A 27202-nucleotide genomic window follows, 5' to 3' on the forward strand; every position below is an offset into this window, starting at 1 on the left:
TAGTTCTCGGCACCGCTACGGTCGCCGCTCGACGTCGAGAGGCCGCTCCCGGTACCGGGCATACTCCAGGTCCTCGTCGAGGTCCAGATCCGACTCCCGGCACCGACGAGGTCATCGGCACCGGTCGCGGTCCCGGCACCGATCGCCGGCACCGCGTGGAGATAGATCATCTCCAGACCGGCACCGTGCGGCACCGCAGCCCACGGGAATCGTCTCGACGCTCTCGGCACCGCCATGGCCATCGAGATCGGGGTCTCGCTCCTCGGAGGACCTCTCGAGATCGGCATACCCCCCTCAGGGGCAAGCCGAGGAACAGGACTTGGGCCATTGGCAGAACATAAGAGAGGACCATTCTCATGGCCCATCTCACTGGTCGTTTTGGACCCCGTGGGCGTACCATCAGGCGCAAGGGGCTCCAGTTGCTTCGACCTCTCGCTCCGGTCACTCTGTTAGAAGGGCCCCGGAGTCCACCATCTCTCGGCCTCCGCCAGGGGGCATGGAGGCTTCCGTGTCCGCACCACCTGACGCCCTGGACTCAAGCGCAGGTGATGCTCCGGCCCAGGAGCAGGGAGACCAGGACCCTCCCTTGGATCCTGTTCCACCGGAGGCATCTTCCTCTTCCTCTCCGGATGAGGCAGTGGCGGGCACATCGTGCACAGGTCCACCTCCAATAGATCTTCGGGCTCACCAAGATCTTCTGCGTCGGATGGCCCGTAATATGGACCTGCAGGCGGAGGAGATAGTGGAGGTGCACGACCCTATCGTGAATATCCTCGGAGCGGATGCCCCATCGAGGGTGGCGTTACCCCTGATCCGCACGATACAAGCCAATGTATCTACGATATGGCAGACTCCTGCCTCTATCCCACCCACAGCGAGAGGGGTGGAAAGGAAATACTTTGTCCCGTCTAAAGACTACGGGTACTTGTATACCCACCCCCAGCCGTGTTCACTGGTGGTGGCATCAGTGAACGCAAGGGAGCGCCACGGTCAGCAGGCCGCAGCGCCCAAATCGAAGGAGGCTAAGCGCCTCGATTTATTCGGCCGTAAAATTTACTCAGCCGGAGGGCTGCAACTTAGAGCGGCTAATCAACAGACGCTCTTGAGCCGCTATAGCTTTAACTCCTGGAACTCTATGGGGAAGTTCAAGGAGTTGGTTCCCCAAGAGTCCAGGGAGGAGTTTGGAGCCCTGGTGGAGGAGGGTAAGAAGGTGGCTCGGACCTCCTTACAGGCCTCCTTAGACATAGCGGACTCTGCTGCGAGAACCCTGGCCTCAGGTATCGCTATGCGGAGGATCTCCTGGCTCCAGGTTTCGGGTCTGCCTCAGGAACTGCAGCAAACCCTGCAGGATCTGCCCTTTGAAGGACAAGGGCTGTTTTCAGAAAAGACGGACTCTCGCCTGCAGAGCCTCAAGGACTCCAGGACGATCATGCGTTCCTTGGGGATGCATGTTGTGGGCCCTCAGCGCAGGCCATTTAGACCGCAGCCTCAGCGCTTCTACCCCCCCCGCCTCGTCAGAGACAGGACTCGACCCGGAGGCGAGGGCGAGGTGGTAGAAGAAGGTGGACCGGCCCTCAACCTGGTCAGAACCAGGGGCCACCTAGACCACCTTCAGGCCCCAGGCAGAACTTTTGAAGGTGCGGTCGAGGACGGCGCCCCAGTCATCCCACAGGATCCAGCCCCATCCTTTCGGGATCGCCTTTCCCATTTCCACCGTGCCTGGTCCCTTATAACTTCGGACCGTTGGGTCCTTCGCACGGTGGACAGGGGATATGCTATCCAGTTTTCTTCAATCCCCCCCTCCTCCCCCCCTTCCCCGTCCCTCTTCAGGGACCCTTCTCACGAGCAACTTCTTATACAGGAAGTTTCCACGCTCCTTGCTATGGGGGCCATAGAGGAGGTTCCAGTGGAGTTAAGGGGCAGGGGATTCTATTCCCGTTACTTCCTCATTCCCAAGTCCAAAGGAGGTCTGCGACCCATCTTGGACTTGCGCGGACTCAACAAATTCGTAGTAAAGTTGAAGTTCCGCATGGTCTCTTTGGGGACCATTATCCCTTCCCTCGATCCTGGAGACTGGTTCGCCGCCCTCGACATGAAAGATGCATACTTTCACATCGCAATTTACCCGCCTCACAGACGCTTCCTGCGGTTCGTGGTAAGCAAGGTGCACTACCAATTTGCAGTCCTTCCCTTCGGCCTATCCTCGGCCCCAAGGGTATTCACGAAATGTATGGCTGTCGTGGCAGCGTACCTTCGTCGGCAAGGGATACAGGTGTTCCCGTACCTAGACGACTGGCTGGTACGCGGTCGCACCAAAGAGCAAGTTCGAGCTCACGTCCACATAATAGTGCACACATTCAACAAGTTGGGCATCCTACTCAACAAGGACAAATCCACTCTAGAACCTACCCAGAGAATAGAATTCATCGGCGCAGTTCTAGACTCCAGGCGTGCACAAGCCATCCTGCCAGACAACCGCTTTTGCACCATCACGAGCCTCATTCAAGGGCTCAAGGCCTTCCCAACTACCACGGTGAGGTCGTGCCTTACCCTGCTGGGTCACATGGCTTCCTGCACGTACGTAACCAGGCATGCCAGACTTCGGCTTCGCCCACTCCAGACCTGGGTGTCATCAATATACCGCCCACATCGGGACAGCCTGAACATGGTGGTCACGGTCCCGAACTCGGTCCTGACCTCCCTCACCTGGTGGCTAGATCGCAATGTGGTTTGCGAGGGGATGCCGTTTCACGCCCCACAACCCTCTCTGCACCTGGTCACAGACGCTTCATCTCTGGGTTGGGGCGCCCATCTCAACGAACACCATACCCAGGGCCTGTGGACTGCACCTCAGCTAGCCCTGCACATCAATGTTCGGGAACTGATGGCGGTGCGCCTGGCGTGCCAGGCATTTCTCAACCTCCTACGTGGCCGCTGTGTGCTAGTTCTCATCGACAACACCACGGCCATGTTTTACATCAACAGGCAAGGAGGAGCACGTTCGTCAATTCTATGCCAAGAGGCCATTCGCCTGTGGGACTTCTGCATCGCCCACTCGATCCATCTCACGGCATCGTTCCTCCCTGGAGTCCAGAACACTCTGGCGGACCGACTCAGCAGGTCCTTTCAAACACACGAGTGGTCTATCCGTCCGGACATCATACATTCCGTTTTCCAGAAGTGGGGGTTTCCCCAGATAGACCTGTTTGCATCTCGAGACAACAGGAAGTGCCACGTGTTCTGCTCCCTGCAAGGTCGAGCTCCGGGCTCCCTCTCGGATGCGTTTCTCCTTCCCTGGAAAGACCACCTGTTTTATGCCTTCCCTCCGTTTCCTCTGGTCCACAAGGTACTGCTCAAATTGCGCAGAGACCAGGCACAGGTGATTCTGATCGCCCCAGCGTGGCCGAGACAACATTGGTACACCACGCTGTTGGAGCTCTCGGTTCGGACACCGATCCCGCTTCCATTATGCCCGGATCTCATCTCTCAGGACCACGGCCGCCTGCGTCACCCCGACCTGCAATCACTCCACCTCACGGCGTGGCTGCTCCATGGTTCACCCAGGCAGAGCAGCAGTGCTCGCACTCTGTCCAACAGATTCTGCTGAGCAGTAGGAAGCCCTCAACACGGACCACATACTTGGCCAAGTGGAAGCGGTTCTCCTGTTGGTGCGAACAACGAGCCACATCCCCGTTACAGGCACCTATTCCTCTCATATTGGAATATCTCCTCTCCCTAAAACAGCAAGGGTTGGCGATATCTTCAATTAGAGTTCACCTGGCCGCTATATCGGCCTTTCACCCAGGAGAACTCGCGTCCTCGGTATTCTCTAACCCGATGGTCGTTAGATTCCTCAAGGGCTTAGACCGGATGTATCCACAACAACGTCAGCCCGTTCCGACGTGGGACCTCAACCTGGTTCTCTCCAAGCTCACAGGTCCTCCATTCGAGCCACTGGCCACCTGTTCACTTCTGTACCTATCCTGGAAGACAGCCTTCCTCGTAGCCATCACCTCAGCAAGGCGCGTTTCTGAACTCAGGGCGCTTACATCCGAGCCCCCTTACACAGTTTTCCATAAGGATAAAGTGCAGCTTCGCCCACATCCTGCCTTTCTCCCTAAGGTGGTTTCTCCATTTCATATCAACCAGGATATATTTCTCCCGGTCTTTCATCCTAAACCACATGCTACTCGCCAGGACCAACGTTTGCATTCTCTGGACGTGCGCAGGGCCCTGGCTTTCTATATTGACCGCACAAGGCACTTTAGAAAGACGACGCAACTCTTCGTTGCAGTGGCCGACCGAATGAAAGGCTCACCGGTCTCCTCACAACGCCTATCCTCCTGGATTACGTCTTGCATCCGGACTTGCTATGACCTGGCAGGTGTCTCAGCACCGCACATCACCGCTCACTCCACGAGGGCCCAAGCTTCCTCGACGGCTTTCCTGGCTCAAGTTCCGATCCAGGACATTTGTAGAGCTGCGGTTTGGTCATCAGTCCACACGTTTACAGCTCACTACGCACTAGTGCAACAGTCCAGGGACGATGCTGCCTTCGGATCAGCAGTTTTGCACACAGCAATGTCTCACTCCGACCCCACCACCTAAGTTGGGCTTGGGAGTCACCTAATGGAATGGATATGAGCAAGCACTCGAAGAAGAAAAGACGGTTACTCACCGTTGTAACTGTTGTTCTTCGAGATGTGTTGCTCATATCCATTCCAAACCCGCCCCCCGTCCCCACTGTCGGAGTAGCCGGCAAGAAGGAACTGAGGGGGCGCCGGGTCGGCTGGGGTATATATTCAGCGCCATGAAGGCGCCACTCTAGGGGGCTCCACAGCCGACCCGCCGGTGTTGCTAGGGTAAAAATCTTCCGACGATCGTGCACGCGGCGCGCACACACCTAATGGAATGGATATGAGCAACACATCTCGAAGAACAACAGTTACAACGGTGAGTAACCGTCTTTTTCCTTTGCTCCTGTGGTCACACTGAAGAGCTTCTTCGATGGAAATTCTGTGACCAGGCCGATTTCCTCTGCTACAGATTCATTCTGCCCTCTTTCAATTCTGCCATCTTCCTAGCTAAACAATTCTACTTCTCACAACTTACTTGAATCCCATGTCCTCAGTCCCAGCTGCCTTTTTGACACATTTGACTTGCTCCTCAACCCTTATTTTATCCTGCCTCTACTTCTTTCTCTGCACAAGATCTTGACTGTATCCCACGAAAGCTTATGCTCAAATAAATTTGTTAGTCTCTAAGGTACCACAAGTACTCCTATTCTATTTGCAGACACAGACAAACCACTGCTACTCTGAAACTCATAACCTGGGCATTCTGTTTACCTTGGGTCTCTGTCTAGGTCTTCACATCTATTCTATGTCTAAATCTTGCAGATTCTTTTTGTATAACATCTCTAAGATATGGCATTTCCAATCCATCCACACAGCTAAAACTGTTATCCAGGCTCTCATTGTCTCGTATCTCAATTACTGCAACATGCTCTTCTCTGGTCTTCCCAAATGCATTCTTTCCTCCACTCATATCCATTCAGAATGTTGCTGCAAAGATTATTCTCCTAGCCTGTATCTTTGCATCTGTCTATTGGCTCCTCTTTCTCTATTGCATCAAACATAAAGTGCTTGTCTTCGTTTTCAAGGCCCTTCACTACCTATCCACTGTCATTCACTGTTGAAATGTTGGCTCCCATCTCCATCAGTCAATAATATCAGCTTCCATTACCAATTATTAAATTTTCAAATGAGCACCTTCATGCTCTCTTGCATGCTCCTCGTGCTGGGGAGGTGCTCTCCATAAACATCCACAAAGCAACCTTGTTATCCTCCTTCAAATCTCTTCTTATGACTCTCCTTTGCCATGATGCCTACAAAAAACTTGACAATGGTTAGGCTGCTGGCTTCCAGACACCACTGTCTTTCACACTGACCAATATTGTCTCCTTGTTTCCTTGTACTCCCCTATTGATTTATCTGTATCCATCTGTTGTCTCTTATCTTATACTTACGTTGTAAGCTCTTTGGAGCAGGGATGATGTTTTTAATTTGTTTGTACAGCACCTAGCACAGTGAGATCCATGATTGGCGCTTGTAGGGAGGGAGATGTAATTGGAAAGAATATTAAAAACTGGAGATATATTCTGTCTGCCTGGGTGGGAGGGATAGCTCAGTGGTTTGAGCATTGGCCCACTAAACCCAGGGTTGTGAGTTCAATCCTTGAGGGGGCCACTTAGGGATCTGGGGCAAAATCAGTACTTGGTCCTGCTAGTGAAGGCAGGGGGCTGGACTTGATGACCTTTCAAGGTCCCTTCCAGTTCTAGGAGATAGGTTATCTTCATTAATTTATTTATTTTATTAACCACCCCGTCACCTCCACTTCCTCAGCCTGTTTGCTCGCCCTTTTAAATTACACAATTTTTCTATATCATCTATATGAAATAAAACTAGGGCTGTCAAGCGATTAAAAAATTAATCGCAATTAATCGCACTGTTAAACAATAATAGAATACAATTTATTTAAATATTTTTGGATGTTTTCTACATTTTCAGATGTATTGATTTCAATTACAACACAGAATACAAAGTGTACAGTGCTCATCTATATTATTATTTTTATTAGAAATATTTGCACTGTAAAAAACAAAATACATAGTATTTTTCAATTCACCTAATACAAGTACTGTAGTGCAATCTCTTTATCATGAAAGTTGAACTTACAAATGTAGAATTATGTAAAAAAAAAAAATTGCCCTCAAAAATAGAACAATGTAAAACTTTAGATCCTACTCAGTCCTACTTCTTGTTCAGCCAATTGCTCAGACAAACAAGTTGGTTTATATTTGCAGGAGATAATGCTGCCCACTTCTTGTTTGCAATGTCACCTGAAAGTGAGAGAGGCATTCACATGGCACTGTTGTAGCGGGCAATGCAAGATATTTAAGTGCCAGATGTGCTAAAGATTCATATGTCCCTTCATGCTTCATACAATTCTTCCCCAAGGAGTTCAGTCACAAATTTAATTAACACATTATTTTTTTAATGAGCGTCATCAGCATGGAAGTATGTCCTCTGGAATGGTGGCTGAAACATGAAGGGGCATACGAATGTTTAGCATATCTGGCATGTAAACACCTTGCTGTGCCGGTTACAAAAGTCCCATGCAAGCTCCTATTCTCACTTTCTGGTGACATTGTAAATAAGAAGTGGGTAGCATTATCTCCCGTAAATGTAAACAAACTTGTTTGTCTTAGCGATTGGCTGAACAAGAAGTAAGACTGAGTGGATTTGTAGGCTCTAAAATTTTGCATTGTTTTATTTTTGAGTGCAGTTATGTAAGGAAAAAAAATCTACATTTGTAAGTTGCATTTACACGATAAAGAGATTGCACTACAGTACTTATATGAGGTGAACTGAAAAGTACTATTTCTTTTATCATTTGTACAGTGCAAATATTTGTAATAAAAATATAAAGTGAGCACTGTACACTTCGTATTCTGTGTTGTAATTGAAATCAATATATTTGAAAATGTAGAAAAATATCCAAACATATGTAATAAATTTCAATTGGTATTCTATTGTTTAACATTGTGATTAAAACTGCAATTAATCGCGATTAATTTTTTAATTTGTGATTAATTTTTTTGAGTTAATTGCGTGAGTTAACTGCGATTAATTGACAGCCCTAAATAAAATCTTTGCATTTAGAGGTCTGATCTTGTGAGGTACTGACTAACCCAACTCCCAGTAAGATCAGAACTACAAAAGCTTGTTTGAGGCCTTTAAGATTAAGAATCCTAGTTAGACTAATTTATTCAGATTTTTAAGTAAGCAACTAAACTGGTATAGTTTCTTGATTCAGATGAGCTGACACAAGCTTCTGAATTTAATTGGAAGGGAGGAAGGTAGCAGCAGCAATCAAGCAAATTCTGTTTTAAATGTATCTATTGCTGTATGTTGGTGTAGAAAAAAGATCAAGGAATGTATTCAAAAAACAACTTGAGAAGTGAATATCTTCTATATAGATGTTCTGGAATATTGTACATTCAGTTACAATTAAATTTTAGGCATTTGACACAATTGTTCAGATTAATAAAATGTTTCTCCACTTGACTATATTTTATTCCAGTCATTTTCTAAGCAAGAATAATTTTGGATTATATGAGTGACTGTCAGTATAAATATAGTCTTATTTTTGTTTACACAGATGGGAATCTCTGCCATGCTGATGTCTCTCTCTTTGGAGAGCCTACTGAGTTTGAATACTTGCGGAAGGTGCTGTTTGAATATATGATGGGCCGAGAGACAAAGGTATGGAATGCTATATGCTGTGATTTGACATGTGGCTTGAATTAGAATTGAATTTCTCACTCTTGCTGTGTAGGATTTGAGCACTATGTATTTGCTATTGATGGAATGCTGTGACGGTAGCTGATAGTGTGTAAAGAACTGGGTTTCAGTCCTGTTCAGAGTTTGAATGATAGATCTTTGTTGTCTTTTTTTTTTTTTCTTCTCGTGAACCTATGACATTGTTTTGACACCAAATTCCAGCAATAACAATTGTATTGAACTATATCTTGTGACTAGTTTTGAAGGTTCAGAAACATCTTCCCCAAAACCCCAAGTATCCTATTTCACTAGGGCATGTATCTTTTCTGGGTGGTGTTTTTATTTTTTTGATGTATTTTGAGTAATAGAAGAGAGTGACTGAAAGCCAACTTTGTCAGTGTAGAATGTCAGCTAGTGAAATCCTTTTTCAGTTGGAATTTTAAATAACTAGTATGAGTAGCTATATGTAGAAATTGGTCTGGTTTGAAAGAGATAATGTCATAATGAGGTTTATCATCTAAGCAAGATGTTTGTGTTATTTAGATGAAAATCTTTCCTTCCTGGGCAAAATACACCTATCTATAATACTTCCACTCTTCCAGTTACATCTTTCAAATGGGGCTAATGTTAAGCACTACAGCTCTCAGTATTTCATTAGAATTCTAAATGAATCATATTTGTTCTAAAGTTTATTGTTGGATGTAATGGGCGTGGTTATGACATGTAACAAACAAGCACAGCCTAGCTTTGAGACAGCACCAGACAAAAATCCTGCAATTTGAGTAACATGCCTGCATTCAATGAAGTCTAATTTGAAACATCTCTAGACTAATTTTAATGTTAAACTATATTTAGTAAGGCTCCAGTTCTGTGTTACTGATTAAAACTGTTTCTTGTTAAGTGTCCAAAATATCACTATACTTAAATTGGGACTTTGAAATTGCAAATGTGAGTAGTTTGGTAGTAGTAACACATTAAAGCTGGGGTTCTCAAACTGGGGAGTGTCAAGGCTATTACATGGGGGGTCGTGAGCTGTCAGCCTCCACCCCAAATTCCACTTTGCTTCCAGAATTTATAATGGTTAAATATATAAAAAAATGTTTTTAATTTGTAAGGGGGGTCACACTCAAAGGCTTGCTATGTGAAAGGGGTCACGTACGAAAGTTTGAGAACCACTGCATTAAAGCGAAGCTTAGTTTCAGCAATCTTTCTAGGAAGAAAAGAAGCCACAGAAGTTTTGGGTGTAAAAGTGAATAACCATATATATTGCTTGTGATCTGAAGTAAGAACAACATTCTCATGTGACATGCAATCTGCATTACTATATAGACATTAAAGTAGATTGACTTTAAGGGTCTGGCTTCCATCCAGGGTGCAAGTTGCTTCATTTAAAAAAAAAAAAAAAAAAAAAAAAAACACTTTTGAAAGTTGCATCCTCTCTCAACCAAAGACAGAGTTAGAAGCCAATCTTAGAGGTGGTTTTCTAAGATTGTATACATATCCAAAATGAAAATTAAATTGCACTGAAGTAAAGACAGATGTCTAGCTCTTAAACTTGCTTAAAAAGGTATTTTTATTTTAATGGAGAGAGGCATTTTATTCAATGCAAATAAATGAATGAAGAGAGACATTTTCAAAGGTTTTAAAGATTTGGTAGCTACTTTTAGATTTGATAGGTGATGGGAAATTGTAGAGTCCTTTTAATGCAACTTTTTGCAAGTGTCTGATTGTGCTCTTTCTTTAGTATTCATAGTTATTTGGTTGTCTGTTAGCACCAAAGAATCAAGGTAGCAGGACTAACAGAACATAAACAAAATTTAAAGAAGTGATAAATTTCTGAGACAGCCCATGCTTTCCTCATTAACAGTTCAGATCACAGTAGTAATGGGGTTGATTTATTTTATGCGCTTGAAAGCTAACCATGAAAATTAGACTGTTAAGGTAAAAATCAAATGAAACCTGATATTCTCATTAAACATAGCAATGTTCTAGTTGTCTCCTCCTTGTGCTTCAGAAAGTACATGTAGTTTGCAAGGATATCTCATCTACTCAGTTTGCGTCAGTCATGAACTCGATGCTGATAAAAATCTCTCGCCCACTCCTGCGTGGCTTCCCTCCATCTAAACCCATGTCTCAGCCTGGTTTCTTTGACCGCTGCTTCTGGATGGCTTGCAGGCAATTTAACATGGCCAAGCATTTAATTTTTCTTTCCCTCCAAAATCCACTCCTCACATTTTCTGTTACCATTGATAACATCACATCCTCCTTGTCACCCAGGCTTGCAACCCAGGAATCATCTTTGACTGATCTGCTCTTCATATCAGGCAGTATCCAATTCCTATCTCCCTTTCATCTGCAACATTTCCAAGATCTAATCTTTTATATGTATCCAGACAGCAAAATGTCATCCAGGCCCTAGACATCCCCTATCTTATTTACTGCAACCTCCTCTTTCTCTGATGTATTTGTCACCTCCATCATTTCCCTACCCCCCAAATATAATGCAGCAGCTAAGATCTTCTTGGCCTATTGATATGATCATGCTCACCCCTAATTTGAATTTATGCATTGCTTCACATTCAAATTGTGCTTACTTTCATAGCACTATATAACACCCCCTGCCTACTTAATTAGCCTAGGCTTTTACCACATTGCATCCTACTACCACTTTGCTAATGATACCCAGTGTCCAAATTGCTCACCTTGCTCATAACCACCTATGCACCTTTTGCATATCATGCCTTTATGTGGAATGCCTTCCGCTAAGTGGTTTGCCAAGCCACTAGTCAAATCCCACCTTGTGAACACCAACATAGAAATGGATCTTAAGTGAATTATCTAAGACATTTTATTTCATATAAATAAATGTATATATCATATATGTATACTTAATAATGTATATTTCATATTTATAAGTACCGTATATACTCGTTCATAAGCCGAATTTTTTAGTAAAACAGGGAAGCACCAGAGAAGGGGGTCGGCTTATGAACAGGTATAGAGAGGGAGAGGTGGGACACAGCCCCTGCCCCCAACAGTGGGAGCAAGGAAAGGTAGCACAGCCGGCAGAGCCAGAAGGGAAGAGGCGGAGCCAGGGTCTCTCCGCTTCTGGCCATGCTGCTCTCCCCCCAGCCTCCGAAGCAGCTGCAGCTCTAGGGCTGGCAGGCTGTGGCCGTGCCGCTCGGCCCCACCCCCCAGAGCAGGCTGTGGCCGTGCTGCCCAGTCTGCCGGAGCACGCTGCGGCCGTGCCACCCGGCCTAGCCCGCTGGAACGAGCTGCAGCCGCGCTGCCTGGTCTGGCCCACCGGAGCAGGCTGCAGCCGCACTGCCCAGCCTGCCGGAGCAGCTCCAGCCAGGCCAGAGACATCCTCTCCTGGCCCTCCCCACATAAGGTGGGAAGGGATGAGATGGGGAGAGTGTGGGGGTCCCAGGCTAGGGGGTCATGTGGGGGGTGGTCACAGGGGTTATTCCTCTGACTCCCAGCTTCTCCCCACAAAAAAATTTCCCTACCAGTTGCTGTCCCGACCCGCGCCAGGACACTTTGTTTACTTAATTACGTGCCTGCAGATGTTCCAGGTAAACAAACCATCTCGGCCCACCAGCGGCTTATCCTGATGGCCTGGGAGCCAAAGTTTGCTGACCCCTGAATTATAGGGTAGGCTTATCAATGGGTTATAAAAATTTTCTATTTTTACTTATCCATCTTGGGGATCAACTTATAAACGAATGGGCTTATACGGCACTTGTTCAAAACTACAAAAATAAATTGTTCAGTCACACTACACACACCTTTGAGTAACCAGTGTAATTTAACTGTCTTCCTACCCTACTTAATCTGGTGCCTCTTTACTGTGTCGTGAAATTACAGTGTATGTTTTTCTGGGAACACACCTTGTTAAGTTTATTTGTACTGTGAGATGCATAGCACACTCTATGGTGCAGTAAAATAATGTTCTTAATCACCATGTGAATAACTGAATTAACCAAAAAGAACAAGGAGTACTTGTGGCACCTTAGAGACTAACAAATTTATTTGGGCATAAGCTTTCGTGGGCTAAAACCCGATGAAGTGGGTTTTAGCCCACGAAAGCTTATGCCCAAATAAATTTGTTAGTTTCTAAGGTGCCACAAGGACTCCTCGTTCTTTTTGCTGAATTAACCAAGTATACTTATACTGCATCTTTAGGACATTGTGTTGATGTTTTGTTTGTCAAGCACGGTAAAAGCCCAGTTCTTACAGAAATCTAGAGCAGTGGTTTTAAAACTTTTTTTTTCTGGTAACCCAGCTGAAGAAAATTGTTGACGCCCACGACCCAACAGAGCTGGGGATAAGAGGTTTGGGTTGTGGGAGGGGCTCTGGGCAGGGGCATAGGGTTGGAGTGCGGGGGTGAGGGCTGTGGGGTGAGGCCAGGAATGAGGGGTTCAGGGTATGGGAGGAGGCCCCGGGGTGTGTGTGCAGGCTCTGGGGTGGGGCCAGGATGAGGGGTTTGGGGTGCAGGAGGGTGCTCCGGGCAGGGGATTGGGATGTGGGCTTACCTCCAGTGGCTCCCGGTCAGCAGCACAGCCGGGGTGCAGAGACAGGCTTCCCGCCTGTCCTGGCACCACGGACCCCGCTCCAGGCGCCAGCTGTTCGGCGGCAATTCGGCGGACGGTCCCTCACTCCTGCTCAGAGCGAAGGACCTCCTGCCGAATTGCCGCCACAGATCGCGATCGGCTTTTTTTTTTTTTTTGGCTGCTTGGGGCGGCCAAAACCCTGGAGCCGGCCCTCCCTGGAAGCAGCCAGCAGCAGATCCGGCTCCTACACGGAGGCACGCAAGCGGCTTTGCACGGCTCTTGCCCGCAGACACCAGTCACCCCCACCCCCAGCTCGCGTTGGCTGGGAACTGGCGAATGGGAGTGCGGAGCCAGTGCTCGGGGCAGCGCACGGAGCCCCGTGCCCTCCCCTCTCCTAGGAGCCGGACCTGCTGATGGCCACTTCTGGGATGCAGCGCGGTGTCAGAACAGGTAGGGAGTAATTTGCCTTAGCTGGGCAGCACCGCCTATGCTGACCAGAGCCGCCGCGACCCAGTGCCTTACATTCCACGACCCAGTACTGAGTCCTGACCCACAGTTTGAAAACCACTGATCTAGGGCATTGCTTTTACTGATGCTCAGACTCACAATTCCATTATACAATTTGGAGTCTGTTCTAGAGTCAAATTGCCAATCTGTGTGGTGTTTGTCTGCCTCGGATGTGTGCAGTTCATGTGTTGGTTACATAGGCTGCTTTGCAAATATTGAAATGGAAGGGTGGTCTGTCATAATGATTCCAGATTTTGTTGATTTCCAGCCTATATTTCTGAATTAGTTAAATATATGCAGAGCTCTCAGGGAACCTAGACATATTTTTCGCTGTTACTGGCTTGTACACTTAAGCATGGGAGGTGGATAGCCTTGGCAATCATACTGAATCATGTAGTAACAAATAGTGAATTGTGTGACAGCATGGGACAGTTATATGCAGCTTTGCGGTGAAATTTGTGGGTTCTGCTTGTGAGCAGCAATATTGTTCAAATTATAGAGTGCCTTGATATCTTTAAGAAATATCTATACTCCTTGAAAGAATTGGCAGTAAGTAGGAATGTAAACAATCAGCTCTTTTATTAGAACTTATTACTGTGTATGTGAGTATATGAAAGATAGGGATTATTATTATGCTTCACCTGGATTTTTCTAGAAAAATATAATCAAGATAATAAAGGCATAATCAGGTAAACACTTTGTAAAGCATATAGTCTTAAATTCCAAAATGCTTGTAAGTTTCATTCACGTTATTTGCAATCATTTGGACCTGAAATAATTTTATTTCTAAATCTCCCTTGTGACTGCAAGAACTTGAAGAATTTCAAGGCAATGCTAGTGATAAATTACAAAACATACATTTTCAAGAAAGAAGGTTTTAAGAATGTTTGTTTGAGTTGGCACATACTACATGAAAATACATATATGTATTTGCAATGCATGTATATTTTTTTAACTTACTTGTGCATACCATTGTGTCCTGTTGAAATTAATAGTGAGGGCTTCAGAGGTAGCTGTCCTGTAAGTGTGGGTGTACGTTCCGAGTTCATTGCTTTGTGATCTTTCAGTCCTAAGTGGTGAATGAGGGGTTTGACAAGAGAAATTAGAAAAGTTTGGTGCTGATTTGTGTTATCAGAGATGTTCCTCAATATCTTTCAGCAGTTCTCAAACTGAGTTGGGACCCCAAAGTGGGCCACAACCCTATTTTAATGGGGTCGCCAAGACTGGCATTAGACTTACTGGGGCCTGAGCCAAAGCTGAAGCCCAAGCCCCACTGCCCAGGGCCAAAGCCCAAGGGCTTCAGCCGTGAGTGGCAGGGCTCAGGTTACAAGCTCTTCCCCTGGGGCTGAAGCTCTTGGGCTTCAGCTTTGGGCCCCACCCAGGGCAGTGTAGCTCGGGCTTTGGACCCTCTGCCCAGGGTGGCGGGGCTGGGTGGGCTCAGGCTTCGGTCCCCCCTCGTGGGGTCGTGTAGTAATTTTTGTTGTCAGAAGGGGGTTGTGGTGCAATGAAGTTTGAGAACCTCTGAGTTTGAATCATGAACAGTAAATAGCTTAAATTAAGCTGATTGAACAGAACAGTTAGCAAGGGGAATTCTTTCAGTTTTATAGCCAGGTAGAAGCTATATCTAAATATACATGAGATGAATTAATCTGGACTACCCTTTCATCTTTATAATGGTTGTGGTCAATTCTGTCCTCCAGTTGCTTCCTTATTGTTCCTGCTGTCACCTCTTCACTCAGTGATCTGTGTGGAGCTGGTGGGAAACAATAGCAGTAGATGGGCAGCAATCTTGTCACCACTGCATTGTGTGAGAGCTGCAAGTATGACTCTTATAGCACATTCTGTTAGAGCTGTACCTACAGCTGTTGCAGCATGTGGGAAAGCACCTGAGATTTCCTGCGCAACCACCTGACCACCTATATTCATCCATGTTACTGCACCTTCTTCCCCCTTACCTTCTATTGTTGCTGACCAAAATGAAAATGGAAGCGTTGGTCCTGTTTCAGGTGGGAGCATGTTGGTGGCTAAAACATTCAAATGAGAGTTACAGAGGGTCCTGTGGCACCTTTAAGACTAACAGAAGTATTGGGAGCATGTTAGTCTTAAAGGTGCCACAGGACCCTCTGTTGCTTTTTACAGATTCAGACTAACACGGCTACCCCTCTGATACTCAAATGAGAGTTGTAATCCTGGCTCTGCCACCTAATGTGTAACTATTGATATGACCTTTTCTGTTTTGTTTTCCACATACAAAATAGAGGTAATTCTTACCTACCTCATACAGATATCGTTATAGGTTAAATTAACATTAATAATAATGCTTTCTACTTATGACTCCTTTCATAAGAGGATGTCAGAGCACTTTGCTGTATCAGTGCAGCATACTACACACCTGCCAATAATGTTTCCACAAATGAAGTTCTGCTGTTAATCTTGGAACCTGCTAGTGCAGTAGCTTATTTGTCTGGATGTGTTTTACAAGATGTCAGGCTGATGTGAATGCAGTTGAGCTGTAGAACATTATTTCATGTGACTAAAAAAATGTATCATGTAGTGACATACAGATTAGATTGTTTATAGGAAGAAATCTCAGGAAGGGTTGAATCTTTTGCAACAGTAGTCAGTAGCGCCATTTTATGAAAGAGGTTAATGTGTTTGAGCTTTGTGCTAACTATAGAGCTTATATTGCAGTTTGTGATAATATAAACTGAAGAATCTTCCATAAAATTCACATAACATGCCATCTGTCAAGCAAATGAGATGTGAAACTAATGTGCATGTCTGACTTTTTTTGCAATGGCTTCCATTGACATTACTAAAAACATACAGAACTTTGATAAATGAATACATTTGTAACTGTTAAACAGCAGTTTAATCTTTTCTTATGCGTGTTAAGTTACTTACAGACCATTAACTTTTTTTCTTTAGACAATGGCAAAGGTTATAACCACAGTGCTGAAGTTCCCAGCCGACCAAACGCAGAAGATCTTAGAACGAGAAGACACTCGACCATTGGTAAGCCTTATAAATAGACTGGATATATGAACATGGGCTGCTAGACATAGGTGGGTGAAACTTGGATGTTTAACATCCCTCCCTTCCTCAGGAGAATTTCCCATTGTAGAAGTAGGCTTGAGTTTATGACAAAAGAAAAAAGTAAGGGCTTTGTCTCCACTAATATGTCCCACCATTGGTCTAGTACTGGAGCAGTTCCACTGGTGGTATTGACAATGGGAGCACTGTAGCCAATGTGCAGGCATTTTTGCCACTGTGCCATCTATCCTTACTAAAAGCAAAAATGGTAACAACTCCTGTGCCTACTTGGCTTTGCTTAGTGTGTACAATAGCAGTTCTGCTGATAGAGCTTTCCCCTAGAACAACAGAGGGGAAGAGTGCTGAATATAGCCAGTATAGCTGCATCCTTGATGTAGAGTAGAATGCCTTTTTTAAATTGACAACAAATATTGAAAGCCTGCTCTGCTCTCCCAATATTGGATATGTCATGTGAGCATAGAGAAGTCTAGATTTTGGGAGGGACAGAAAGGAACTCATACTATACTAGTTTCTTTAATAGTTCCTCAGGGCTAGATTTTCAGTTATTTAAGGAATCGAGGGGTGCTTTGCTTTACAAAAAAATTTCCAAGTAGATGAAATGCAAGACCAGGAGCAGAGTACTTTATGCTCTCAGGGAAGCAAGATACAGTGCTAGTCAGAAAAAGCACTCTTTGCACAATGATTATTTTATAAGTGTAAAAGGCATTTTATTAATTGAAAGGCTGTGAAACACAATATCTGTACTCAGTAGGATTATTCATATTTTTGTGGGCCAGTAAAATAAATAGTTAAGAGTTTATTGTAGCTTGTACTTCCCCTATTGGTCTTGTTTCTTCTCTCCTTCCCTCCCTACTGGTCTTGGCTATCTCTGATCATTTTAGAGGCAGATAAGATTATTATTTTAGGTAGTTGTATGTTTCACTTTACGAAACCACACAAACACATTGATCTCTTTGAAGCAAACTTTAAAAAAATCTTCAGTTACTGTTAACATAGAGTTGAACACAACAAGCAAAATTATAGTTTTTTGTTGAAGGTATTTTGTTTGAAGGAAACTATACTGTAAAAGCAACATTGGTATTGATAAGTATTCTATTCCAGTCCAGGCTCTTGGCCAGTCCATCCCAATCTCCAAATATTTATTTAAACTCGTAAAACAAAAAGAGTGTAACTTCCTGTCCCAGCTAAGCAGTCCTTGCACTGAAAGTCTCTGCACTCTGTTCTCTGAAATGATTAGCAACATGCTTGTCTTCAAAGGTAATTTAATCAGATATTAAAAGAAATAACCATTACCTTTTTAACCACTTCCCAAGCCTTCAAAATTAAACATTTCTAACCAGTTTGTTGTTCTTTTTATTAGCTTATTACTCTGCCTGGAGTAGCACCTATTTAGATGTTTACTAAACTTTTTGATGTACTTGTGTGTAAGAGATGAACAGATTTAGGCTGCTGGGATTAGACTAAACTATCCAAGCATATTATATTAATAATCAGTTGATGTAGGGCTTCTCCCTATTTCATAATAGAGTGATGGTGGTATTTGAAAAACATTTATTAAACACTTACATTTCCTTTCTAGTGGTATAAATTGTCTAAATTAAAGCATAAATTTATATATATTTTTTAAACAAGTCAGGAATGCGTTGATTAGTCTGATAAGGAACAATGTGATATTCCTATTAACTTTTGCCTGAAATATTTACAGATTATAAAAGTATAAATTGTCAACTTGTTTTGCTACTGAAATAAAACACATTTACATTGTAGTAAATTAAGGATACTTGTCAGTTTTATTTACCATTTTAGTGCCCAATCTTTCCCTTACCTATACAATGGGCATATATCTAAGTCTCTCTTGAAAGTTTAAAAACAAATCACAGATAAATTGACTTGGGATATTGACCTTGGTATATTAGTATTTACTTCAGAGTGTTGTTTCTGTCTAATCCTCTCAGCCTCATATATAAGCACACGATGTCCACTGAGCTCAAATTTGTGCTATTAATAAAATATTCCAATAAGGTGTTTTCTTCCTGGCTTTGTAGTTTACCTCACCTCGCAGTGGTATCTTCTGAATATTCCATCAGTCTGTGCTTAGTTAGCATGTGGGTGAGTGAAGCCTAATATGTGTATTGTGTTTTATTTGAAGGTCAAATCTATAGCATGCACTTCATTATCCTTCTGCTAGATTTTTCTTTCTCTCCTCCCTGGTTTTGTTCATAATTACTGAATGCTCTTTGCAAGACAAGCTTGTAATATACCCCTAAACTAACTGTTTATCTTGTTTTGCTTTACAAAGCTAAGTTTGTAAGAAGTAAGCCTCCAGTTTCAAGATTAATTTATTTTCTGATCTGAGGACAGTTTGCATCTTTTCAAATACTGATTCAGAGCTGTACAAACCTCAGATATGTCAAAAGGGAGTAGAAAAAGATTCTTAATCAAATAACCTGTAATACAAAATATATTTAACTTGGCTTTATTCTATTTGTGCTTCTTATTTGAATAAGCAAATAGGTAAGTCAAATTACTGGAATATGCTCACTTACTTTCATGCTTAAAATGGATCCTAATGCCATATAAAAATCAAAAGGGATCCTAATTTAATAAAATACTTAAAATGAAATATTGCATACATGGGCCCTGATCCAGTAAGGCACTTATGCAAGTGCTTAACTTCAAGTTGGCTTCAAATTAGACTTCAAACCTACTTAAAGTTCAGCACATGCTTTAATATTTTGCTGGTTCAGGGTCATGGGTTGGTAGTAACAAGATGACAAAGCAGAGATGGGGAGGAAAGACCTTTTTGATTGGGGACATCACAATATTTGTTATTACACAATTTGTTACAAATTAGTTTGGATTCATTAATGAACCTGTGCACAAATAACTCTAGTGTTAGAGACAAAGTGGCTGGGTTGGCTTACAATGAAAAGGCTGCATCAGACCACTCAAGGTAAAAATTAAAACAATAATGATCCACAGTAATAGGACATGGAAGTAAATAGTCACAACATTCTACATAATCTAATGTGATTAGCACTCTGATTGAAAATGTATAATATTTCAAAACAAATTCTGTGGGACATGTTGAGCTTGCCTTAATTTTTTTTCCCCCTTAAAACTAAAACCAGACAAAACTTGGATGCAAAATATATCTGAGTTCTATAAAGAGGGAAATCTATTCCTCTCTACCAGTCCTTAAAGTTTCTTCTCTTATCCGTATTTCATACTCTCTTAAATGTTGCATTCTAAGCCCAATATCTGAAATGTCTGTCTGTCCTCTGGTCCTTACTTTTTTGGGATATTAGCGTCAACAGACTTTTCCTTTGCCATGGCTGAAAATGGTTGAAGGGTCAGTATCGACAAGGTGAAACTACTTTCAACACCATTATAGAAAGTATGATTGAGATGTAATCCCTGTTACTCTTTCTGTGGCCCTATTGAAAAAAGGTTTTGTCCTTTCTATCAGTAAAACAGTTTTCAGCATCATTTCGGAGGAGCAAAGAAGGGGCTTGACGCTGACCATGGTGTCAGCAACAGGTCATTTTACTAACGTAAATGAGGTCTGTGCATGTAAATCTTGTATAATCTAGTAAAATCTCGTTGCAAGAGTAAATTGTGCTGTCCTAGTTTTTCAAAGCTTTAGTGGATTGTGGCAGTTTATTGACCTCAAATATGACATTCTTGCCTCCAAGCAACTTATGATCAAGCTGATGCTGACTGCATTGCGAATGTGAGGTATACACTTCTTGATTAGGTACAAGGGATTTATGTCCATGATTGGCCAAGGCAGGAATTGTTTTGAGTTGAGGTATTGTTACTTTCCTGTCATTTTAACTAGATGCCTTGATAGGAAAGAAGGGGGAATAACATTTTGTCTCATTCTAAAATTCAGTTTTGTATTTTACTTAACTAGGCACGATGCTCAGATGCAGTATGTAGTTTCCAGTGAGATCTTACTCTTTTACTCAGCTTCAGTTGTGTTGTCTGAAAAATATAGAAATTGAATTACTTGCCCAAGGTCACAGAATAAGTCAAGTCATTCAGCCTGACCTCAAATCCAAGTTCTTTCTGTCTCCTATTGCTTTTCTCCAGCAATCAGATTCAATTGCTCTCCTGATTGATTTATTTAAATACTAAAAGTGCTTGTAATTTTCTCTTCACAATGTAACATTCATTTACTGGCCTTTTTTTTTTCCTCCCTAGTCATGGCTACGACCATCTTGAAGAAATTGTGATAGTAAGGTCTTATGACAATGCTGCTTAGAAATACATTCATATCTCCGTTCTCCGTTGAGAATGGACAAGAGGAAAAACTATTATTCAGGGTCCCAGATGGAGCAGCAGGACAGAAAAAATCAACACACACTTTGGACCGTGAATATAGTTAAAACTGCCTTGAGAAGAGATGCTAATCAGTGGTTATCTGGTGAGGAGTCTTTTTTCTCCTCATATTGAATACTGTCTTCTATTTTGTGTTAAAGGTTATTTTTTTAAAGGGGAGAAAAAAGACTGTAACCTAGAAAGACTTTGCCCCACTCTTGTATCTCAGTACAGGTTTCACTGGGTGTTTTTAAGAGTTGAACTTAACGGTTTGTATCTTCTATTTATTTTTGATTTCTTGACTGAATGAATTGTGCAATACATTTTTGGGTGGGTAGCAGTTAGTGGGTGATTCCTGGTGAATTAGGCAATTTGTTTGAATATTTTCTTCCAATTTGATCTTTTGATTGTTTGCTAAAGGCTATTTCTTTAAGCTTTTGCTTACAATAAATCCAAATTTTAGTACCTCATTTATTTACTCTTAGCTTTTGTACTTATATTTTCTGGAGAAGAAATACACTACTGTAAATTGTAAATAATTAATACATAACTGTATCATATGCTGATCTGTGACTGGCAATGCTAATCTGGCAGGAGCTGAGATGAAATAAAGTTTTATTTACTATACAGTTTTGGAATTGTGTGTATTTTTTTTATATTATACATATTTTTATGAGGAGGAGCCACTTTGTACTTGACCACCGAAAAGACCATAAGGCAACGTTTGCTTGGAATGTTTACAATCTAAGGCCATGATCCTGCGAAGACTCATTTAACTTCAGGCATGTAAGTAGTTAATGGGGTCACTCCAATGCATAAATCTTTGGAGGATCATAGCCTCAATGACAGACGTAGAAAACATGATGAACTGGAAAGCGAGGGAGTCACTTGGTATATTTTCTTATACCCATATGGTTATTGGAATTCAAAAAGGGTCTTGATCCTCTAAACCCACATCAAAGTATCCCCATATGGGTAAAGATCAATTGTCCTCTATTTATAGGGGTATCAGGCACAGTACTGTAGATCCAGATGAAGGTGAAACTTACACCCCCAGTTCCCCATCCCAAGTGTTTATAGTTGTGGGAATAATTCTCATCTGTACTTTGCCAATTAGTTTCTCTCTGCCAGGATTACCTCTAACATTCCGTGCATGTAGGTAACTTCAGATTTTTATTTGTTTTTTAGCTCACCATCATTATAAGATACATACCATTTTACTTGCTAGAGCAGTATTTGCACCATGGCCCAAGATGGGACACTCCTCAGTCCTGTACCAACAGTGGGTAAGAGCTGATTGCTTGTGATGCATCAAGACTACAAAAAAAGAGATTTAAACCATACTTGACAGCTGCCATATAGAATGCCAGCAATACAAGATGCACGTTGGAAGCCCTGTTAGACTGACATATTAGTCTTTATATAAGGAAAAGTTATTTTCTAAAAACTTCGTTTTTTACTTTCACTTCAAGGCTTGTATAGCTGGACACACAGTAATTAAAGAATTCTGATTTTACACGTAGAGTAAACCAATAATTTTGTATACTGCCTAAAATATTTCTGTAAAACACATCATACAGCACCTACCACTGTGGGTCCTGGTTCATGGCTAGGGCTCCTTGGCACTATCATAATAGAAATAACATACAGAATAAATGATGGGGTAGAAGGAGGATTTTAATGGCATCAGTTTGGGGTGGTCTCGTAGCTTCATTGTTCATGAGTCATGCGGAAAATGTGTAATTCTCACGCACATGGTGGGACTCAGTGCATGCTTTCCAACATAAACAACATAGTGCAGTAGTTTAGGAGAGAAAATGAAAAGTGGCTTTTTTTCACCTTGGGGGCATTTTTGTAGGGCAGAATGTAATTACCCACAGTTGGAATTAAGCCAAAATCCTTTGAATATTAAATCTGTGGGAAAATACTATGAGATCTTTAATGACCTCAAGTTGTCAGAGGACCTGTTTTAATCTCATCTGAGAGTCCGACTTTAGAAACATAGATGCATACCCTACCTATGAAACAAAAACCTAGAATACACAGACACATTTCTACGTTACAAACAAATGAAGGGGAGAGAAGATCAGTCCCTCATTGGTTTGGTTTTGACAAGTGATTTTTCAGGGTTAAACGAAACATTTAAAAACATCCTCGCAGTGTTTTCTGAAGTTGAGTAGTCCTTTTAATAGCCTTGAAAGATATTACTGAGGATTCTTATTCAACTAAAGAAATCGATGGCAAAATGTTTGCAGGTAGAAGGAGACCCTGTTATGCGGTGTTTAGTTGCAAGAAATGCACTTTGCATTCAGTTCATCTTCAAAATTTTGTACCCTAGTGCAATTAGGAAAACAGCAGAGATCATTCCATAATGTTCACTATTATACATGCTTAGATAGCTAGTGGTGTCCAGAAGAGCTCTTGAATCCTTCTCTTTTGATCCTGAACAATCAAACATGACATGAATAGAAGAGTATTTCCATGTTGCTTGCTGTGGTAAATCTCTGATACTCAAACACCCAAAGTCAAATATCTCCAACTCTTCTGTTACCAATAGACTCTCTGACTACACTGCTGCTTCCCTTTGTTCTTTATAAGCTTTTCCTTCTTTGACTGTATATGATATGCTTGACACTTTCTCACAGAAATATTCATTTTAGTAGTTTCTCTTTTAAGAGTCTTTTTTGGCTTTCTCTACTGTATGTTCTGTATTGTGTATGGGAATCTTGTCCTCCAGAATATTGGCTGCTGCTCATCAGTAACCTTGAACAGGTTTCAGATTTGTACGTGTGGATCTGTACAATGTATGTTCTATTCTTTCTTGGCTGGCCTTCTAGGGGTTTGTATAATTTTGCTATCAATACCATTACAAAAAGTTTAAAATACACAATTCAAGCTTAGGTTTCCATATAAGGTATACATCTTATGCCATGGGAAATTAAATGCATTAACAGCCTATTACCCTGACACTGAAGTTTATAACCACTTGTATTTTCCAGTGTCTTGTCTCATTCTTCACCATCTGGACATTTTTCATGAGGCTTTGATCACATTTCCCCCCCCTTTCTCACAAGATACTACATCAGGGCAGTTATTTGTCAACCATGATTCGAGTGCAGTGAACTGACCTGAAATTGATAGTCAATATACAATTGAAACAACATTACTACAGCTTGGAGCAAATACATTAATTCTTTTTTTCTAACCTCTGTTGCTATCACATCTTAAGTGATCTTATTTTTTTTTAATTACATAATTACCATCCAACTCTCAATTATTTACAGAGGAAACAAAAATGCTCCCAAAATTCACTATTTTTGAAAAGCTTAAAAAAAGTTCTATAATTCTTCACTCATCAGACAGCTATTTCTTAGCATAATGATAATAGAAATGGTGTTAAGCACAAGGCTCTGATACAGTTTGAGTTTATAATAAAACTCAAGAAAATTAATTCCAGAACTTTATAAAAGAATGTATAAACATGCAATTATTTTAGGATTTTAAAAAGAAAAATGTATACGGAGCATGAGTGTGGAAAAGGTGCTGCCTTGAGTGTTTCACCTTAAATGTGGTGGCGTTTGTTTTTCTTAGAGCATACTAAAACACTGCTAGTAATGCCAATGTAGATATAAATTACCTTGGGATAATGGATGATGGTGTAGGGTATGAAGACTTTCCTCTCTGGGCTACAGGTTCCAGACCAGACCAGACCAGGTCAGTTGAGACCAAAAATCACTACCTGGCTGTGAAGTATGAAATGAGTTGAAAGTCTCTGTTCAATTCCTACTCTGCTGATGTCCCCATCACAAAAGCCAGCACTACACTTACACTCGTAACCAATGTGGGGGGGCTAATGATCTCAGCAGAGAGACCAAGACTTGAATGGGCATGGAGACTGAGCTACCTCCATCTCTCTTGTCCTCCCCCTATAGGCTAGGGTTGAAGCATGTTGGCAGGGCTGTTTTGGAGAAGCCTTCACTGTTGGACCAATATCTCTCTTTGTGGCTACGTGACTTTATTCTCAAGTGCTTTTCACAAGCATTTAAATTCACTAAAATAAAAAGGGGACAAACAGGGCAGCATATACCATATTTACCACTGGTTATATGATGGCAGCTTTATTAGCACTAGAAAGGACTTAGCCCTGTGTTATCTAGAATCTAGATATCACATCTAGAATTTCTACCCATTGTCTTCAAGAAAAATAGCTCTTGCATTGAAGGTATTATTCATTGCCCAGCTTTGAACAGAAGCACTTAAAGGTTGGTTTTTTTCACTAGAGTCAGGCAGTATATCTTTTACAGAGTAATCAAAACAGTCAAGCAAGCAGTATTTAGAAGCTTATAAAAGTCATTTTCTATGCACCAAAGTTAGCATACATTTATGGTTAAAAACTTTCAGTTAATGACCTGAAGAAATTTTCTGCAGCTTTTTATTGAACTTGCTGATCTTTCTCACATCGATCTGCTGTTTCTGGAATACAATAATTCATGGAGAAGCTGTGCTGAAATTTTAAAATTGAAAAATGAGGATTTGAATGGGGAAGAAATGAATTGGCTAAGTAGGAAGTTTGTACAAAGGGAAATAGAAGTCAGGATAAAAGGTTCATATCATGGCTGATCTATAAAGGTACTATGCAGAAAAATTTCTTCCCACACGGACTGAAATATTGTCATATTGGATCAGACCAGTGGTCTATCCATTCTAATAGCCTGACTCTGACAATAGCTGTTACTAGGTGCATCAGTGGAAGGTGCAAGAAATCTTGCAGAGTGCAATTATAAAATAAGCAACCTCTTGGGGAAGATTCCTCCCAATTCCTTCCAGTCTGGTTTATGCCCAGAAGTGAGTTATTAAAAATAGTATCCTATCTAATGTAATTGTTGGTACTTTGGTCTGTTTACATGTCTAATCCTCTTTTTGAATCCTACCAAATTCTTGCTGTCGGTGATGTCTTGTGGTAAATTGTTCTGCAGATTAATTATGAGATTAAAATCAAGGACTCTTTCCCCTACATCTTGATATAAAATTCCTCTTTTCACTTCAAATAGAACTGTCCCTAGGATTTGTGATACTTTACTGAATTAGAGCAATTAAGTAGATGCAGATATTGTTCCTAAGCAAGCACAGGAGGAAGTATACCACCCAGCACATTATATACAATATCTGCAATAGTATATACTGTCATTGTGGGTGCTTAGTGCGTCACATGTGTAGTAACATGCCCTTAAAAGAATGGAAGAACGGCCCTCCCCATAGTGAAGGCTGGGCTCAGAGACCAAAGGTGGCACTAAATGGAGAGTGCAAGAGGGGAGTGTATTGGAATTGCTATGTAGAAAGGTCTTCTTTTAGTAGTGTCCCTGTGGGTGCTCCATGTTAGGATGTGAGTGTGCCCAGGCAGTCTTGATGGGAGATTTTTGGCAGCAATGTCCATAGGTCCACATCTGCACCCTAGACACCGTCATGCTCTGGTACTAGGGCATACAGGGACGGGTGGACCTGCTGCCACTCCAGTTCCTTCTCAGCTGCCTATGGCTTGCAACAGTGTGTCGCAGTGTTCACTAGCTAGCCTCACCACTACAATGTCTTTATTTTCTCAGTATTTTTGTTTAGCATAATTTGTGCTTTTGAATAGGTTCTCCCCCATCCCATCCCCGACCTTCCTTTTGCCTGATTGAGGCTTTTGATCCCTGGTCTTGAGCACAGGTTATGCCCAAGACACTAGGCTTCAATCCCTGCCAGACGTGCCATAGGTCTTTCCCTGCAGTGATAGACATGCAAGCTGCTTCCGCTGCTTCAGAGAGTCTCACATCCCCTCTAAATGTAAGATCTGCCCAGGGTTTGAATAGATCTAAGAAATTGAGGGAGGAATAATTTCTAGTGGAAACTCTGGATGGTCTGTCCCTTTCCTCAAACTACAGGACACCAAGTAGGATTTCACTGCACTCCCTTTGGAGCCTTTTAAAGCTGTCCTTTTCCAGGCAGAGGACACTTATCTATGGGAAGCTCACCTGCTGCAGTGCTAGTCTCTTTGGCCTTATCTATACTGACTTTTGTCTTTAAGTATTCTTCTATTGCAGAACCAACTGCTCAGCTCCACTGGAGGGGTAGCATTACTGTAATCTCTACTATAGAGAAGGTACTGGTGGCCACTACTGTTCTACCACTATATCATTTAGGCTTTGAGCGGAGTTAGATAACATGGTTGTCAAAAACGCCAACTCCTTGTCTTCTCTAGAACTCCTACCTTTGTTACCACTAGTGGAGTCGCAAAGGTAAGAAACTTTAAGAAAAACTCTGAATAGACACAGCCTTCCATTTCTGGGAGCAGGAAATTGAACTTAAACCTCCTGCATGGTGGTGCAGAGTCTCTGAGGAACTAGTGGTCATTCTAGAATTCTCCCTTGGGACCCAAATGGT

At 42.4% G+C, this 27202-nt stretch overlaps 1 protein-coding gene and 1 long non-coding RNA gene across 12 annotated transcripts in view; one reads left to right on the forward strand and one right to left on the reverse strand.

Annotated features, from left to right (window-relative positions):
* Positions 1-21411, forward strand: part of GOLGA4 (golgin A4) — a 169387-nt gene extending 147976 nt beyond the window's left edge. For 9 of the 11 annotated variants that reach the window (XR_010598388.1, XM_065583691.1, XM_065583690.1 and 6 more), the window contains 4 exons: positions 8224-8327; positions 16334-16420; positions 18505-18568; positions 20666-21411. Coding sequence is in view for 9 of the 11 variants with exons in the window: in XM_065583691.1 (XP_065439763.1) it covers positions 8224-8327; positions 16334-16420; positions 18505-18534 (221 nt within the window). In the remaining 2 variants the exon portion in view is untranslated. The remainder of the gene's footprint in view (positions 1-8223; positions 8328-16333; positions 16421-18504; positions 18569-20665) is intronic. The other 2 variants (XR_006176855.2, XM_005302706.5) reach the window with 1 other exon arrangement.
* Positions 16681-24885, reverse strand: LOC101945308 (uncharacterized). The gene is made up of 3 exons (XR_256469.3): positions 24420-24885; positions 21996-22099; positions 16681-20446 (listed from the first exon to the last, which is right to left on the reverse strand). It is a non-coding gene; the product is annotated as an uncharacterized LOC101945308 (long non-coding RNA).
* Between the last annotated feature and the right edge of the window lie 2317 nt (positions 24886-27202).

This window comes from Chrysemys picta, chromosome 2 (assembly GCF_011386835.1).
Source record: "Chrysemys picta bellii isolate R12L10 chromosome 2, ASM1138683v2, whole genome shotgun sequence".
Lineage (NCBI taxonomy): Eukaryota > Metazoa > Chordata > Testudines > Emydidae > Chrysemys > Chrysemys picta.